Below are 15,289 nucleotides of genomic sequence, written 5' to 3'. Positions count from 1 at the left end.
AGATATGTTAGACACAAGGATGGCTGTGGTTAAGACATCCACTTCCCATTCATGTGGTTTCAGGTTCGATCTCAGAGTGGATTTAGTAGGTGAAAATCTGAAGAAGCCTATTCTATACATACATGTGTACTAATGTGTGTGTGTGTGTGTGTGTGTGTACATTTGCCCTTCTCTGAAAATTACTCAGCTATGGCTGGTGATGTTACTTTCACCCTCTGGTTTTGCACCTTTAAAACATTTGGAATATGATATCCTTTATTTGAAAAACAAGTAAGGATTAGTGACAGGGAGGCAGTCAACTTGTGAAATCTTTGATAGTATAGTCATGAAACCCATGCTAGCTTGGAAAATCAGGTGTAAAACAAACGAACATATTGATTTTCCCCTTGTTTTATGAGTGGCATTGTTATTGTTAGTAAGCAGGGTCATTCATGGTTGAGGTTTTGTAATTAATAATTCATCACCAGTACTGTATGTATTTCTGCTTTAGTCTACCTCCTTGTAAAGAGATACAAGACTAATGTTGGTAGCCGAAGAATTGTGTATGACAGGTGTTTTGTTAACTTTCTGAGCAATTAGTTCAGATCCTTTCATTGCTAAATCTATGATAGACTAGAGCTGTTATCAAAGGTGGGAGTTATCTTTAATTTTTTTTAACATCTTAAAAACTCCTTAGGTTCTTCCACTTCTACTGTTAGGTCCAATAAGTTTACCTTCGCTACCTCAAACCCATCTCACATGACAATCTGTCAGTACCTCAAATCCATTTCTCACTTTATATTTGTGTTGATTGAATTATGGGAAATATAATGAAACTTTATTATTATTGCAGTAGCACAATAAACATTATTGTGTTATGAAAAAGATATTTGTAATAATAAAATGTTAACAAGAGCACCCAGAGAGCTCAAACCTCCGCCAGAGAATGCAAACCTTCTTCAGTATTTTTTCTCTATATCATTTAATATCCTCTCTATACAACTTGTCATGAACATAAAAATTTTGTGTCTCCTTTCCATGTTTGTATGAGTTAGACAGTGTGTGTTCTTGGTGAGAGTTACTGCCTTCACAGATGGGTTAGAGGACCATGTCTCACTTAAATGTTTTAGCTTTGCTTTGGTTCTTTGCCTGGCTACCCTTTTAATTACCAACTACTTTATAAGTGTATTGGGTGCATATTACTGTGACACCTGCATAGTTAAATCTATGATAGACCAGAGCTGTTATCAAAAATGGGAGGTATCTTATATCCTTCACTAAAGGTTCCACTTGACACTATGTTGTCTCTGTTCACTTGTTAGCCATTTTATAGATTATGCTGAGTACATCTTATCATGGCACCAGCTCTAGTGAGGTTGCCTTGCACCATGCACTGCTTAACAGAGTTCCTCATTAATCTATGATATGCTTGTTCACTCAAAGTAATGTACCTGTGAAGATGAGTAGTCAAGGAAGCGATAAGAATCAGGATGTGGAGGAGCTGATGGTTGCAAGTTTGTGATTGTAAAAACAGAGTGCAGGGGAGTGACTGTGATGGACAGATGACAACTAATTCTTTTACTCTATATTATATCATTGATAGATATATTTTTTTATGATTGAAGCAGGATTCTTTAAAAATATATTTTGTACACCAATGTGTACAAAATAATGTGTATACGAATGTGGAATGGCTCTGGCTGTAATGGTGGGTCTCAGAGAAACTTCTCACAGAAATTTATCCATTAACATAGTGTCATTCATCCACTGCTGTTCTGAGTGAGCTCTGTGTCTTTTAACTAAGTCTTTTTTAAGATGTTTCTCTGACAGAAACTTCTTCAGCCATTTCATGTTTGTCTACACATAAATATTATATACACTAGTATTTTAATCTAAGGCTGTTTCAAGCACATATATTAATTATATATATATATACATTTTTTTTTTGTTCCAGTGTTTGTGGAGGAGAGCTTTTCAAACGTATTGTGGATGATGATTTTGTACTAACAGAGCAAGACTGTGCACATTTTGTGCACCAGATCTGTGAAGGCGTCTGCTACTTACATGATAAACAGATTATACATTTGGACTTAAAACCAGAAAACATCTTGTGTATTGCTAAAAGCAACAATTTTATCAAAATAATTGATTTTGGCTTGGCACGAAGACTCCAGGTTGGTGACAGTATCAAAGTATTATTTGGTACACCTGATTTTATAGCACCAGAAGTTGTAAACTATGATGAGATTAGCTTTGCAACAGATTTATGGAGTCTTGGAGTCATCTGCTATGTGCTGTAAGTTTTTTGTTTTTTTCTTTCTTTCTTTGTATTTAATATGACTATTAATTTTGTAGTCGTCGTTGTTATTATTGTAGTTGTTGTTAAGGTGGTGAACTGGTTGAATAATAACCAGACTAACTGCTTAGTAGCATTTTTTCCAGCTTTACTTTCGGAGTTCGAATGTTGCTAAGGTTGACTTTGCCTGTCATCCTTTCAGGGTCAATAAAATAAGTACCAGTTGAGTATTGGGGATGATGTAATTGACAAGCCCCCCCCCCCCCCCCCCCAACCAAAATTTCAGGCCTTGGGCCTATAGTAGAATGAGTGATTATTTATGTCTTAGGTTCCAATTATTTTAAGTTTAAAATATTAAAATTAGCTATATAATTTGAATCTTGTTTAATTTTGCAATAGGCGCAGGAGTGGCTGTGTGGTAAGAAGCTTGCTTCCCAACCACATGGTTCCAGGTTCAATCCTACTGCGTGGCACCTTGGACAAGTGTCTTCTATAGCCTCAGGCCAACCAAAGCCTTGTGAGTGGATTTGGTTGACAGAAACTGAAAGAAGCCTGTCGTCTGTGTGTGTGTGTGTGTGTGTATCTATATATATATATATATATATATATATATATATATATATATATATATGCTCCGTTGGATGTGTAATGTCAATGTGAATACCCGTCAGAGTGTAAGTATCTTGAGAGAAAAGCTGAACATTAGAAGCATCAGTTGTGGTGTGCAAGAGAGACGATTGCGCTGGTATGGACATGTGGTGAGAATGGATGAGGATAGCTGCGTGAAAAAGTGCCACACCCTAACAGTTGAGGGAACCCGTGGAAGAGGTAGGCCCAGGAAGACCTGGGCTGAGGTGGTGAGGCAAGACCTTCGTACATTGGGCCTCACCGAGGCGATGACTACGGACCGAGACCTTTGGAAATGTGCTGTGCGTGAGAAGACCTGGCAAGCCAAGTAAGATCGTTGCCAGTGCCCCTGGACTGGCTCTTGTGCGGGTGGCACATGAGATGCACCATTTTGAGCGTGGCTGTTGCCAGTACCGCCTGACTGGCCTCCGTAGGATTTTCGAGCGAGATCGTTGCCAGTGCCTCTGGACTGGCTTGTGTGAGTGGCACATAAAAGACACCATTTCGAGCGTGGCCGTTGCCAGTATCGCCTGACTGGCCTTTGTGCAGGTGACACGTAAAAGCACCTACTACACTCTCTGAGTGGTTGGCGTTAGGAAGGGCATCCAGCTGTAGAAACTCTGCCAAATTTAGATTGGAGGCTGGTGTTGTCATCCGGTTTCACCATTCCTCAGTCAAGTCGTCCAACCCATGCTAGCATGGAAGCGGACGTTAAACGATGATGATGATGATGATGATATATGTTTGTATATTTGTGCCTGTCTCCCCACCTTCACTTGACTACCAATGTTGGTGTGTTTATGTCCCCGTAACTTAGCAGTTTGGCAAAAGTAACCAATAGAATAAGTACTAGGCTTACAAGGAATAAGTCCTGGGGTCGATTTGTTTGACTAAAGGCGGTACTCCAGCATGGCCACAGTCAAATGACTGAAATAAGTAAAAGAATAAAAGTAAGCTGGTTTTTAAAATCTGAGTAATAACTTTATCTTGCAGCAATTTGTCATTGTTTATTTATTATTATTATTATTTTTTTTTTGTTTAACTTATTTCTTTATCGTTTCAGTATTTCTGGACTGGCTCCTTTCACTGGAGAAACAAATGGTGAAACATTATCCAACGTTACACAAGCGGAATACGACTTTGATGATGAAACCTTTGATGAAATTTCAGATGCTGCAAAAGATTTTATTTCCAAGTTGTTAGTAAAGAAAAAAGAGTAAGTGATAAATACATGAATTTAATTAAAATGAATCCCATAATTTTCATTTGATTTCTTTTTAGTGAATCTGAAATTAACATCTGTTTATTACAGTCATGTTTTATTTTTTTTCAGTTTTTTTTTTAATTAGGAGGGAAAATTGTACCCATGATCCTTTACAGGGCCTTTGAAACTTGGTGGGAGGGAGTAAGTGAAGAAGGTGTTTTCAAGTTGGAGACCCTAGCCTGAGTACTTGTAACAGTGAACTCTCACTCACTACTAAAGCCCTCCAAGATACTAGGTGTTGGTGTTAGACTGGGCAATAAAATTAAGTCAGTTACTACTGTAAATCCAGTTTCTATTTTCATTTGAAAAACTACTTTTAATTCTCCCACTTCATGTTATATGCTACTAGAGCCATATTATAAAATTGAGAAATATTTGAGGTAAATTTTTCTTTGTCATTGTAAAATTTCTATTTTCCATTCCTTCATCTAATATCTACAAAATACTTGAAAGAATGTTGGTAAATGATTCCAGTAATCCCCTGCCCTTGAGAACACCAGCGAAAGAACTATTGTTGCTCTTAACACCAGTTGTGTTTATACGAGTGTCTGATAGGATAATCACTTAGCAAAGATGCTAGTCTGTGGCTGCCATCTATCTCTTGGCTTGGTGGTGTTTCTTACCAGACTGTTCTGTTGCAGCATGTATTAATGGCTTTCTCTCTAGTCTATATTCTATCAGCTGGTGTCTATCTTGTCTCCCATACTCATCTTTTAATGGAAGATGTGCATCTCCCACACATTCTCTTGTTAATTCTTAACTACACATTACTTCTACTGAACCTTCTGCCTACAGGTGTCATCTACTGCAATTTTATTATCAAAGACCACAACTGAAAAATCCTTCAATAGGGAGCTTAACTTAATCTCAATCAGTAACACCAAAACATAAATGTTACATATACTATTTACTGAAGTAAATAATCTTAAAATACTCCACCTCCCTTAAAATACTCCACCTCCAACATGGCTAAAACCCTCAAAAATGGTAACATGCTAGGCCTCACAATCTCTGATTGTTTTTTAACAATTTGAAACTGCATCCAATGTATTAAACTTCTTCAGGCTCAGAAAATATTTTGGCCCTGATTATTAACGTATTTCTCAGATATCCAATAACAACGCTGCTGCTACATTCATAAAGTTCTGAGACTATCCAAAAAGAGCCAGCCAGTAGACTGATAAAGAACTTTTCAACAACATTCTATAACTACTTCATGTAATTGCATTTCCATTGTTATCTTTTTTAATCCAGTTTTTACTAATGTTTATGTTTTGTGTTTCTTCTGAAGTGCTTTATACCATTTCACCAGATGCCTGCTTGCCTTCTCTTTATCATATCCACTGTGGCTCACTCAACAATCTCTATACAAAGTACTCCCTAATGTCTTTTCAATTATCCATGTCCTTTCGATTGGATTTACCTAGAAATAATGTTCAAGCTGTACATCAGCCACATTGAACTTACTAACCTGAGAGAGCCTGAAAAGGTTATAGGCAACTGTCACACTTCCTCAGACTAAAAAATAAAAAAATTGTAATATTTTAATTTAAATTTTCAGAAACCGTATGACTATTCATAAGTGTCTTCAACATGAATGGCTAGCTCTTGATCATGTGGACAACCAGTGTATGAAACGCCTCAGTACGGACAAACTAAAGAACTTCATTGCTAGACGTAAATGGCAGGTGAGTTAGAATTTTCTCAATAAAAAAAGTTTACCACAATATATCATACTTGTCAGATCCGTATCATTCTAACCACAGATTTTCAGTTAAGTGCTAAAGAGAAATGAAAGTTAAATATATTAATAGTAGTGAGTTATTCCCTTGCAAAACTGTAACATTGTGGCCAGTTAATCTCAACATGCTCTCTTACAGCTAAAGGGGAAAATATAGGAGGTGCATCTCCTGCTGTTTTTTGTGCAGGGTAAATCTGATGCTCTCTTTGGCTTGCCAAAAGTCCTTTACTTTCTCAAATTGCTGTTTCATTCCACCTTGCACTTTTGAAGGGCTGGGTGACATCTTGAACATGTTACTTGTAGCTCTTTTTAACATTAGATGTGACAATCTCTGTTGATAACTGTAGTGAGGAATATCACCAGAGTTCATTGATATTTCTGTACACCCTATGCTTGCTCACTATACTTATTTCATGAGACCAAGCTGTTCTGGGAACATATTTTTCATTCAGTCCTGTTCCATTTATAATGTTGCACAACCCTAACTCAGCCCTGACTAAGTTAATCCTTGATCAAATACATTCAAACATTTACCATCCATTTATTTTGTTTTTCTAAGGCATAGCGTATGCCTGACTACATTGTCCAATATTTTCTTCGTTTCTTAAGACTGTAGGGTGTAATTTGATAGATTTAGCTGCTATTTTAGCAGAGTGGATGATTGTAAAAAAGTGTTATCATTGGCTCAAGTCCAATGCAGTTGCATTTGAAGGTGAATACACTTTGCGCTTGGTAGGTTTGTATATTTCATAACTTCTGCAACATGATCCTGCCAACTATTTTTTGAAAACAAAACAATGGCGTCATTTGTGGAAGCACTTGGGGGAATTAGATGTAGCAGTGGCAGATGGCTTGGATTTTAGAGTTACAAATCATACTCACACAACTATGTGTGTGTGTGTGCATGTGTAGATATAGACATGTGTGTATGCTTGTATGTATATATGCAGCCATTTCTCACAGTCTAGTGTAACTTGATATTGGCATGTACCATACTTCAACTAATGGTTTTAGGCACCCAGTGTAGTTGCAAGCAAACACAAATATTGTTGGTCCTTAATCCAGTGTAATAGTTAGGATGTGACTGCTGGTTAGAGAGAGGGTTGCACCAACACTCCCTTCCACTGGTACATTATTTGTTGATATCAAAAGAATAAAAGACAAAACTGGCCTTGGTGGAATTTGAACTAAAAAAGCAGAGAGCCAATATATATATATATATATATATATATATATATATATATATATATATATATATATATATATATATATATATATAGCAATGCATTCTATTGCATGCTGCAATGACTCTACCAATTCATCATCTTATCTGTGTATCTATGTCTGACTGTCTAAATGCAAAAGTAAATTTTAAATATTAGATTTTAAATAACAATTTCAAACCTTTGAAATTTGTTAGCATAGTGTTATTCCTTGTGTAATTTTCAAGTTCATCTTCATTCACCTTTTTTTAAATTTTTTTTTTACACTTTTGTTTTCAAACAAAATATTTGAAAAATCTCAATTTCTAATTTATTTTTGCACATCCTCCAAAGTACCTGCTACTTACTAATTGTCCTTTCCAAAATGATTAATTCCTGAAAATTTGTTGAATGATAGTACCATATTGGTAAGATTTTTGTTTTTTTACAGTTCAGATTTTTCAAGTTAAGTTATATTTTTCTTTTGATTGGAAAAGATTTCATTATTTAAAAAAAAAAAAAAAGAAATTACATTTGTGTTCCATTTATCTACCACATCTATAAAAGGCACCAGCTGCTTCTTTCCAATCAGCTGGAGGAAGACCCTCAAGAACAAACTATATGAATGGGGGGCACACTCACCAAGATCAGAAACCTCGTCAATTCAACCAACAACCATCTGTTAATAGACACAACAATGAACAGGTTACATGGAAGGTATTACAACCAAGGATTCTCTATAACCTACTGCTTTTACCTCTTACCTACAACTTCATCTTCTATAAAATGCTGGTTGCTATGTAATTACAACTCTTAGCTCTGCTTCTTTTTTAATTTTATAACTAGGCAGGTGGCTGTTTAATTTGTTTTCATTTTTTCCCTGTACCCATTTGTTAAGATTCCTAGTTTGTCACCCTCAGCTATTATCACCCTAGGAAACGAGAAATCGTTAGGGTCCATACATTGGTGTCCTTAAACTGCTTTTACTGCAACTGGTATACAAGTGAAATGCTAGGTCCTTATGTCTTTCTCATTTTAGTTTTCCATCTAGAACTTTTCATTTACATTAATCATCTAAAACTCTGAAGAAAGTCATGAATGCCATGTTTCCAATTCCTTTTATTAAATGCAAGATAACCTGTCTAAATTCATTGCTGTCAACATTGGCTATTTTGAAATGTTTTTTTTTCTGCATGGTTTGCATGAAACCTTATTGTAATATCAGGTTGTGTAGAAAGTTCTGTCTGATTAGGAGTTTGAACCTATTGAAACCATTTTTTTCACTCCCCCAAAAACCCCATAAATATTGGTGACATTAACTGATGCATAAGCTTTTCATGAAGTGTCACCATATAGCAGCAACCATATTTTAATATATTAGTTTTCTATGAACCCATTAAGGAATCATGCCAAGAACATATTTGTTACATTATGTTTTACAATCTTTATTGTTCTAATGCAAGCAAAACAACCAAAATGTTATGGTCAAGATGCTGTGAATGAATTTGCAGAAGGTTGATTGAAAAATTCAGATGTGGCAATTTCAATTTGCTTGATAATCCTAGGTCAGGCCATCCTTCCAAATAGGATTATAAAATACTGGAGGCAATATTTGCAATGACATTCACTGTGATAGTGAAAGAACTTTTCATTGAACTTATTGTTAGCATTATGAACATTCAATAATCATTTGAAGATACTAGGGAAAGTTCCAGAGTGGGGGAAGAATAGGTTTTTGTATTCTCTTACAGCAACAAATCATCAGCAAAAACCTTACTGCTGTGAACCATCATTCGATATGCATAACTTGCAAGCACCATTTTTAAATAGGATCATAACTCATGATGATGATCATCATTTAACATCCATTGAGATGAGAAATGGATTCTTCACAACAATATTAAGTACTGTAGACAATGGCGAATGCCAAATCAAAAACCTGTACCATATCCATGTGTGGGGAGTTCACCCAAAGGAAATTCTATTTGGTGGCATATAGTAGGAATTATAATGAGTTTTGAAGGTAAAATCAAGCAATCACTTCTGGAATCTATTTTCAGCACCTTCACCATTTGAAGACCTCTTTGGGTAGAAAATGTCTTGCTGTAATAAATCCCAGGGGTGGTCATTAAGATAATGCTTGACCTCACACAACATGTCACTTAGAATGTTCTGGAATCATTTGGATGAGTAAAACTGCTACACCCTCCACATTTTCCAGACTTTGCTCCATCAAACTTCAACTTTGAAAGTAGGAAAAGTACAGGCAGCAGCAGGGAAGACATAGAAAAATGAATTAAAGTTGTTTTTAACTAAAAGCTGGAGGAACTTCTTGAAATCAGGCATTCAAAAACTTACAAATAAATGGAGAACGGTGATAGAAAATGACAAAATTATATAAATGATTAAATTTTCTGTTTTAGCCCTTTAGCTTCCTCTGTCAAATATGGTTATCTATTTACATTGTCATGGAATTAATCGCACATCATCTTGTAGCTTCAAAATTTCGATGTTGGGATTGTTTATTTTTAGAATGACATTGTAGGGTAGAAGTGAGAGGCCAGATCTGGCCAGTTTGAAGATAAAAATGGGAAAATAATTGGGCCTAATATGACTTGTTTCAATGTTAATGGATTAAATATCATCTTTATATTATTAAATAAAGACTGAATATTAGACAGAACTTTCTATATCACATGATACTTTCACACTTGCATTTTCTAAATAATATGCAACAAAAGAGATTTTCCTTTCCCTTGATGTTGTTTGAATGAATTTTGTTTAGCAATTACTGAGGAAAACTGATATTTCTTTTTAAACCGGCCCCAGTTAAAAATATTTTTTTAACCAACTGAAGATTGTGTTCTGACCCTGTCAATATCCTTGATTTTTTTTTTTGTCTTCATACTTATTACTAATGCTATCATAGATGACATGTGTCATACGAATATAACCTTGTCTCTTATTCTCTAGCTTATTCCGATTACTCTACTTATTCTGATTACTCTCATCTGTTGTACTTATTCACATTATTTACAACCAGTTTAATCACTAATTCTTGATATTCACTCAATTAGTGGTTATCTGACCCAGTCTCAGTGTATCTCTAATAGTGCTCAGTACTTTAATTCTCCTACTGCCTTCATTCTAGACTTTCATAGCTTCAGGAAATTTGATCTGCATATAGTAAATTGTATTTACTTTTCTGTGAATTCCTATGTTGTAATGGTTAGATTATTGGGTTCACAATCATAGAATTGTGGGTTTGGCTCCTGGACAAGATGGTGCATCAGGTTTTTGAGGAAGATTCTTCATTTCATGTTCCAGTCCACTCAGCTGAAATGGATACCAACCAAGTGTCAGTATATCTCTCTCTCCATCCAGTTGTCACATCCTGGATGTTCTGCTGGGTTGGTAAGGGAGACAACAACAGTGTATCTGTGTCAATTTGCAACTTTTTGGGTACCTAAATCAACTGATGAACACATGGTAGATGCTACCCTACCACATCACATTCACTTGTGAGTGACACTAATTATTACTCCCTTGTAAACATTTCAGATCCCTTTTGTTACCTCTATTTTTCACTTCTACAATTTGAAACAATTTCCTTTTTGTGTGGCGATATAAATATCTATTTTACTATGGATTTCATGTATCATTACTCTTAGCATTAATTTTCTAACTGACTGATCATAGTCTATATTACTTGAACAGTTTTAAATGCTTGTAAAGTGTGCAGATGATGAGTTATCTGCACGTGTTATGAAGCTACTCAAGATATAATGAGAACAAGTCACATTATTACTAATTGGATGAATAAATATCAGCAATTAATGATTGGATTTGTTGCAATTAATGCTGACTCGACGGATCTGTTAGAGTTCTGGACAGAATACCATGGGGTGTTTGTTTTGACTCTTTACACTCTGTGTTCAAATCCTGCTGAGGACAATTTTGCTTGTCATCCTTTTAGTGGCTTAATAAAAGAAAATATCAATCTAGAATGTGGGATGGGCAGAACTGTTAGAATATTGGCCAGGATGCCATGTTGTGATGTGTTCTGACTTTGTGCTGTCTGAATTCAAATTCAGTCTATCACTAATAAACAGTGACACTTCTGTTGAGAGATGTGACTGACATATGGTGTCAGTAAATATGGAAAACTAATTAGTAACTATGTTTCCATTGGTTTGATTGTAAGGATTGAGCTCCACCATTACCACATGAACTACAAAGAATAGGTTGATGATATTTGGTTTGAGTAAGCTGCAGGCAGGGCTGTGTGGTTAAGAAGTTGACTTTCCAACCACATGGTTTTGAGTTCAGTCACACTGCATGGCACTTTGGGCAGGTGTATTCTATAGCCCAAGGCCAACCAAAGCCTTGTGAGTGGATTATGGGGGTTGGCAACTGAAACAAGCTCATTCTGTATGTGTGTGTGTGTGTGTGTGTGCTGACATCACCTGATAGTTTAGATGAGTGTCACTGTCATACAAGCAGCATCATTCATTTCCAGTATTCTGCTTAGAAAGAGGTGAAGGTTGACAACAGGAAAGGTATCTAGTTATAGAAAAATCTACCTCAGTAAACTCTGTCTGACCCATGCATGCATGGAAAAGTGGGCTTTAAGATGATGATCATGATATTGATAAACTTGGTCTAACTTGAGAATAAAAAGAAACAAGGTGATTATATATATGCATGGAACTGATACAAGCAATACTTAATTTATATGAATAATTGTAGAAAATGACATAAACTGAGAGTACAATTTAGTCAAGCCTTCTTTTGATATCCCTCCTTGTATAGGATTCATTTATTTTGAGTCTGCTTTTTATTTCATTTTCCATCAATTGAATAATGGACTTGTGTAGTGAGTTGTAAAATAGATTAGATACTTTATCTGGTTTGTCCATTCATGTTTCTGCATTTAAATCCTGCTGATGGTTTGTTTTCACCTTTCATTTATCACTAAGATAAGTATCAGTAAGTTATTGGGATCAAATCACAAGCTTTGTGTCTCCCTATCCTTGCATGACCACCCTGCACTTGGCTGAAACCAACAGAGTATATCTTCTTTATATTCTTTATTATTTTCATTTCACTTTTCAGAGCTCTCAATTTCACTTGCTCTTAATTCTGTAAGAGCAGATAACAGCTTGTTGTCAATTGTCTCACAGGCGTCGTCTACAATAATTAACATCCAGGGACCAGTCTCTAAATCTTTGCTATCCCCAATAAAGCAGTTTTTAAGATGAACTTTCAGAATAGGTAGTATGCTGGACAAAATGCTTAGTGATATTTGATCCATCTTTATGTCCTGAGTTCAAATTCCACTGAGGTCAGCTTTACCTTTCATCCTTTTGGGGTTGATTACATAAATACCAGTTACGCACTGGGGTCAATGTAATTGACATAATCCCCTCCCCCAAGCTGCTCTTGTGGCAAAGATTTGAAATTATCATCATCATCATCATCATTATTATTATTAAGGTAGCGAGCTGGCAGAATTGTTAGCACAGTAGGCAAAAGTACTTAGCGGCATTTCGTCCGTCTTCATGTTCTGAGTTCAAATTCTGCCCAGGTCGACTTTGCCTTTCATTCTTTTGGGGATCAATAAATTAAGTACCAGTGAAACACTGGAGTTGATGTCATTGACTACTCCCCTTCCCCACAAATTTCAGGCCTTGTGCCTTTATCACAAAGGATTATTATTATAATTGTCAAGGTCTACTTTGCCTTTTGTCCTTTTGGGTTTGATAAAATGAGTACCAGTTGAACACTGGGGGTGGGTGGGGAGTCAATGTAATCAGCTGTCCCCCTCTCACCAACTTTCAGGCCTTGTACTTTTAGTAGAAGGGATTGTTATTATTAAGGTGGCAAGTGGGCTGAATCCTTAGTCTGCTGGGTGAAGTCAACTTTACCTTTCATCATTTCAGGGTTGATAAAATAAATACCAGTTGAATACTGGGTTGATGCAATTGACTTTCCCTCTCCACTTAATTGCTGGCCTTGTACCAAAATTTAAAATCACCATTGTTGGCAGAAAGGCCACGAGCTGGCAGAATCGTTAGCACACTAGATGGAATGCTTAGTGGTATTTTGCCTGTCACTACATTCTGAGTTCAAATTCTACCGAGGTCAAGTTTTCCTTTTATCTCTTCAGGGTCGATAAATTAAGTACCAGTTGTGTACTGGGGTCAATCTAATTGACTTCCCCCACCCCACACTCCCACCAAATTTCAGGCCTTGTGATTATATCATTGGTGGTGAGCTGGCAGAATTGATAGCACACGGTGCAAAATTCTTAGTGGTATTTCACCCATCTTTACATTCCAAGCTAAAATTCCACTGGGGTTGACTTTGCTTTTCATCCTTTCATTCTTTTGAGGCCAATAAGATAAGTACCAGCTTAACACTGGGATTGATGTAATCAACTAGTTCCCCCCCCCCCTCTCCTGGAAATTTCAGTCCTTGTGCCTGTAATAAAAAGGATTTTTCTATTTTTCTACTTCCTTTGCATCCTCCTTCTTATACACAAATGTGGTCTCAATGTCTTAGCTAAAGGATTCTATTCCTGTCTCTGGAATGACAATATTTTCTTTCTCTGGCATTTAGCATGATTTTATCCTTATTTATTTGAATTTTTTTTTTATTATCCATTTTTATTTTGTTTTGTTTTTGTGTGTTTGCTTTCTCTATTTGCCTTGCACTGTTGTTCAAATTTTTCTTTGTAACCTTTGATCATTACACATGACTGCAATACTTTGATTTACATCTGCTTTTGGAAGCTGAATTTTTTTGTATTGAGGCATTATTGTATTTATATGACAACTGTATAATGACGTTCGATTTGTTTGTTTATATTTCTGTTGTTGTATAACTGTGACTGGTTTTCCTAATTAACATGGTTTACTGTATGTAAATAAATATATAGTCAAAACAAAAAAAAAACAGAACACATACAAACATAATATATTATTTACAGAAAATTACAAAGAAGAGAAAAAAAATTGAAAAGAAAAACTCAGCAAGCTAATTGTTCTTCATTGTGATATTTCTATTATTAGTTTTTGATGGAAGTTTTATACTGGGAATTTTTGTAAAAAGTTTTTAAGAAAATAGATATCCTTCTTATATACGTTATATGATACACATATGTATACGTTATATGATACACATATGTATACGTTATATATATATATATATATATATATATATGTATAAATATACACACACATACCCACCTCCACCTTTGCTATAAATTTGTGTGTTTTGCCTTAGTAACAAATCAATATTCATCTACATCAAATTAACTGAACTGATAAAGACAGATTTTTTTTTTCTTTAGTTAGGAGCTAAATAATTTCTATCATTAATCAATCACTGTAGAAATTGTGTAGTTTATAAAATGAGAGAATTATTGATGTTTCGAAACGTCTGTAAGTTGTCTTGATTCTTTTGATATAATAGATGATTATTTATGACTTTTAAGTGTGTGTGTGTTGGGTGTTTAATCTTGTTGGGTTCCTGGGTTGTAGTTGTCTTCTAGTCATACTTATTTCTATTTATAATACTTCAGCTACTGTAATGGGGAATGATATATATGTTTGAGCGTGTTTGTCTTCATACACCTATACATGTATTTAAACATGTGTCTGTATACACATATGTAGGTGTGTGTGTGTGTATGTTATATATATATATATATATATATATATATATATAATGGACACACTCACACATATTATATATTCTTTTGCTTGTTTCATTCATTGAACTGTGGCCATGCTGGGGCACTACCTTGAAGAATGTTAGTTGAGCAAATTAGCCCCAGTATCTATTTTTTTATTAAGTCTGGAACTTATTGTTTCAGTCTCTATGGCAAACTGTTAAGTTACAGGGTTGTAAACAAACCAACATCAGTTGTCAAGTAGTGGATGTAGGGCAAACAAGGATGCACCCATCCATGTAAATGCATATACACACACACACATGCACATACATGCACAACAGGCTTCCACACAATTTCCATCTACCAAATTCACTCACAATACATTAGTCAGCCTGGGGTTACATTTGAAGCCACTTGTCCAAGGTGCTGCACAGTAAGACTGGACCCAAACCATGTGGTTTCAAAGCAAGCGTCTTAATCACACAACCATACCTACTCCTAC

General features: G+C 35.5%; 1 protein-coding gene across 12 annotated transcripts in view; it reads left to right on the top strand.

Moving 5' to 3' along the window:
• Positions 1-15,289, top strand: part of LOC106874322 (myosin light chain kinase, smooth muscle) — a 145,806-nt gene that overhangs the window by 123,387 nt on the left and 7,130 nt on the right. For 6 of the 12 annotated variants that reach the window (XM_089338128.1, XM_052965919.2, XM_052965922.2 and 3 more), the window contains 4 exons: positions 1,934-2,275; positions 3,966-4,118; positions 5,728-5,854; positions 7,677-7,826. In XM_089338128.1, the coding sequence (XP_089194254.1) occupies positions 1,934-2,275; positions 3,966-4,118; positions 5,728-5,854; positions 7,677-7,826 (772 nt within the window). The remainder of the gene's footprint in view (positions 1-1,933; positions 2,276-3,965; positions 4,119-5,727; positions 5,855-7,676; positions 7,827-15,289) is intronic. The other 6 variants (XM_052965923.2, XM_052965921.2, XM_089338169.1 and 3 more) reach the window with 1 other exon arrangement.

The sequence above is a fragment of the Octopus bimaculoides genome, chromosome 2, assembly GCF_046866305.1.
Source record: "Octopus bimaculoides isolate indiv1 chromosome 2, ASM4686630v1, whole genome shotgun sequence".
Classification (NCBI taxonomy): Eukaryota; Metazoa; Mollusca; class Cephalopoda; order Octopoda; family Octopodidae; genus Octopus; species Octopus bimaculoides.
Note: the sequence above shows the minus strand (reverse complement) of the source record. Positions and strands in the feature narration are given on the sequence as shown.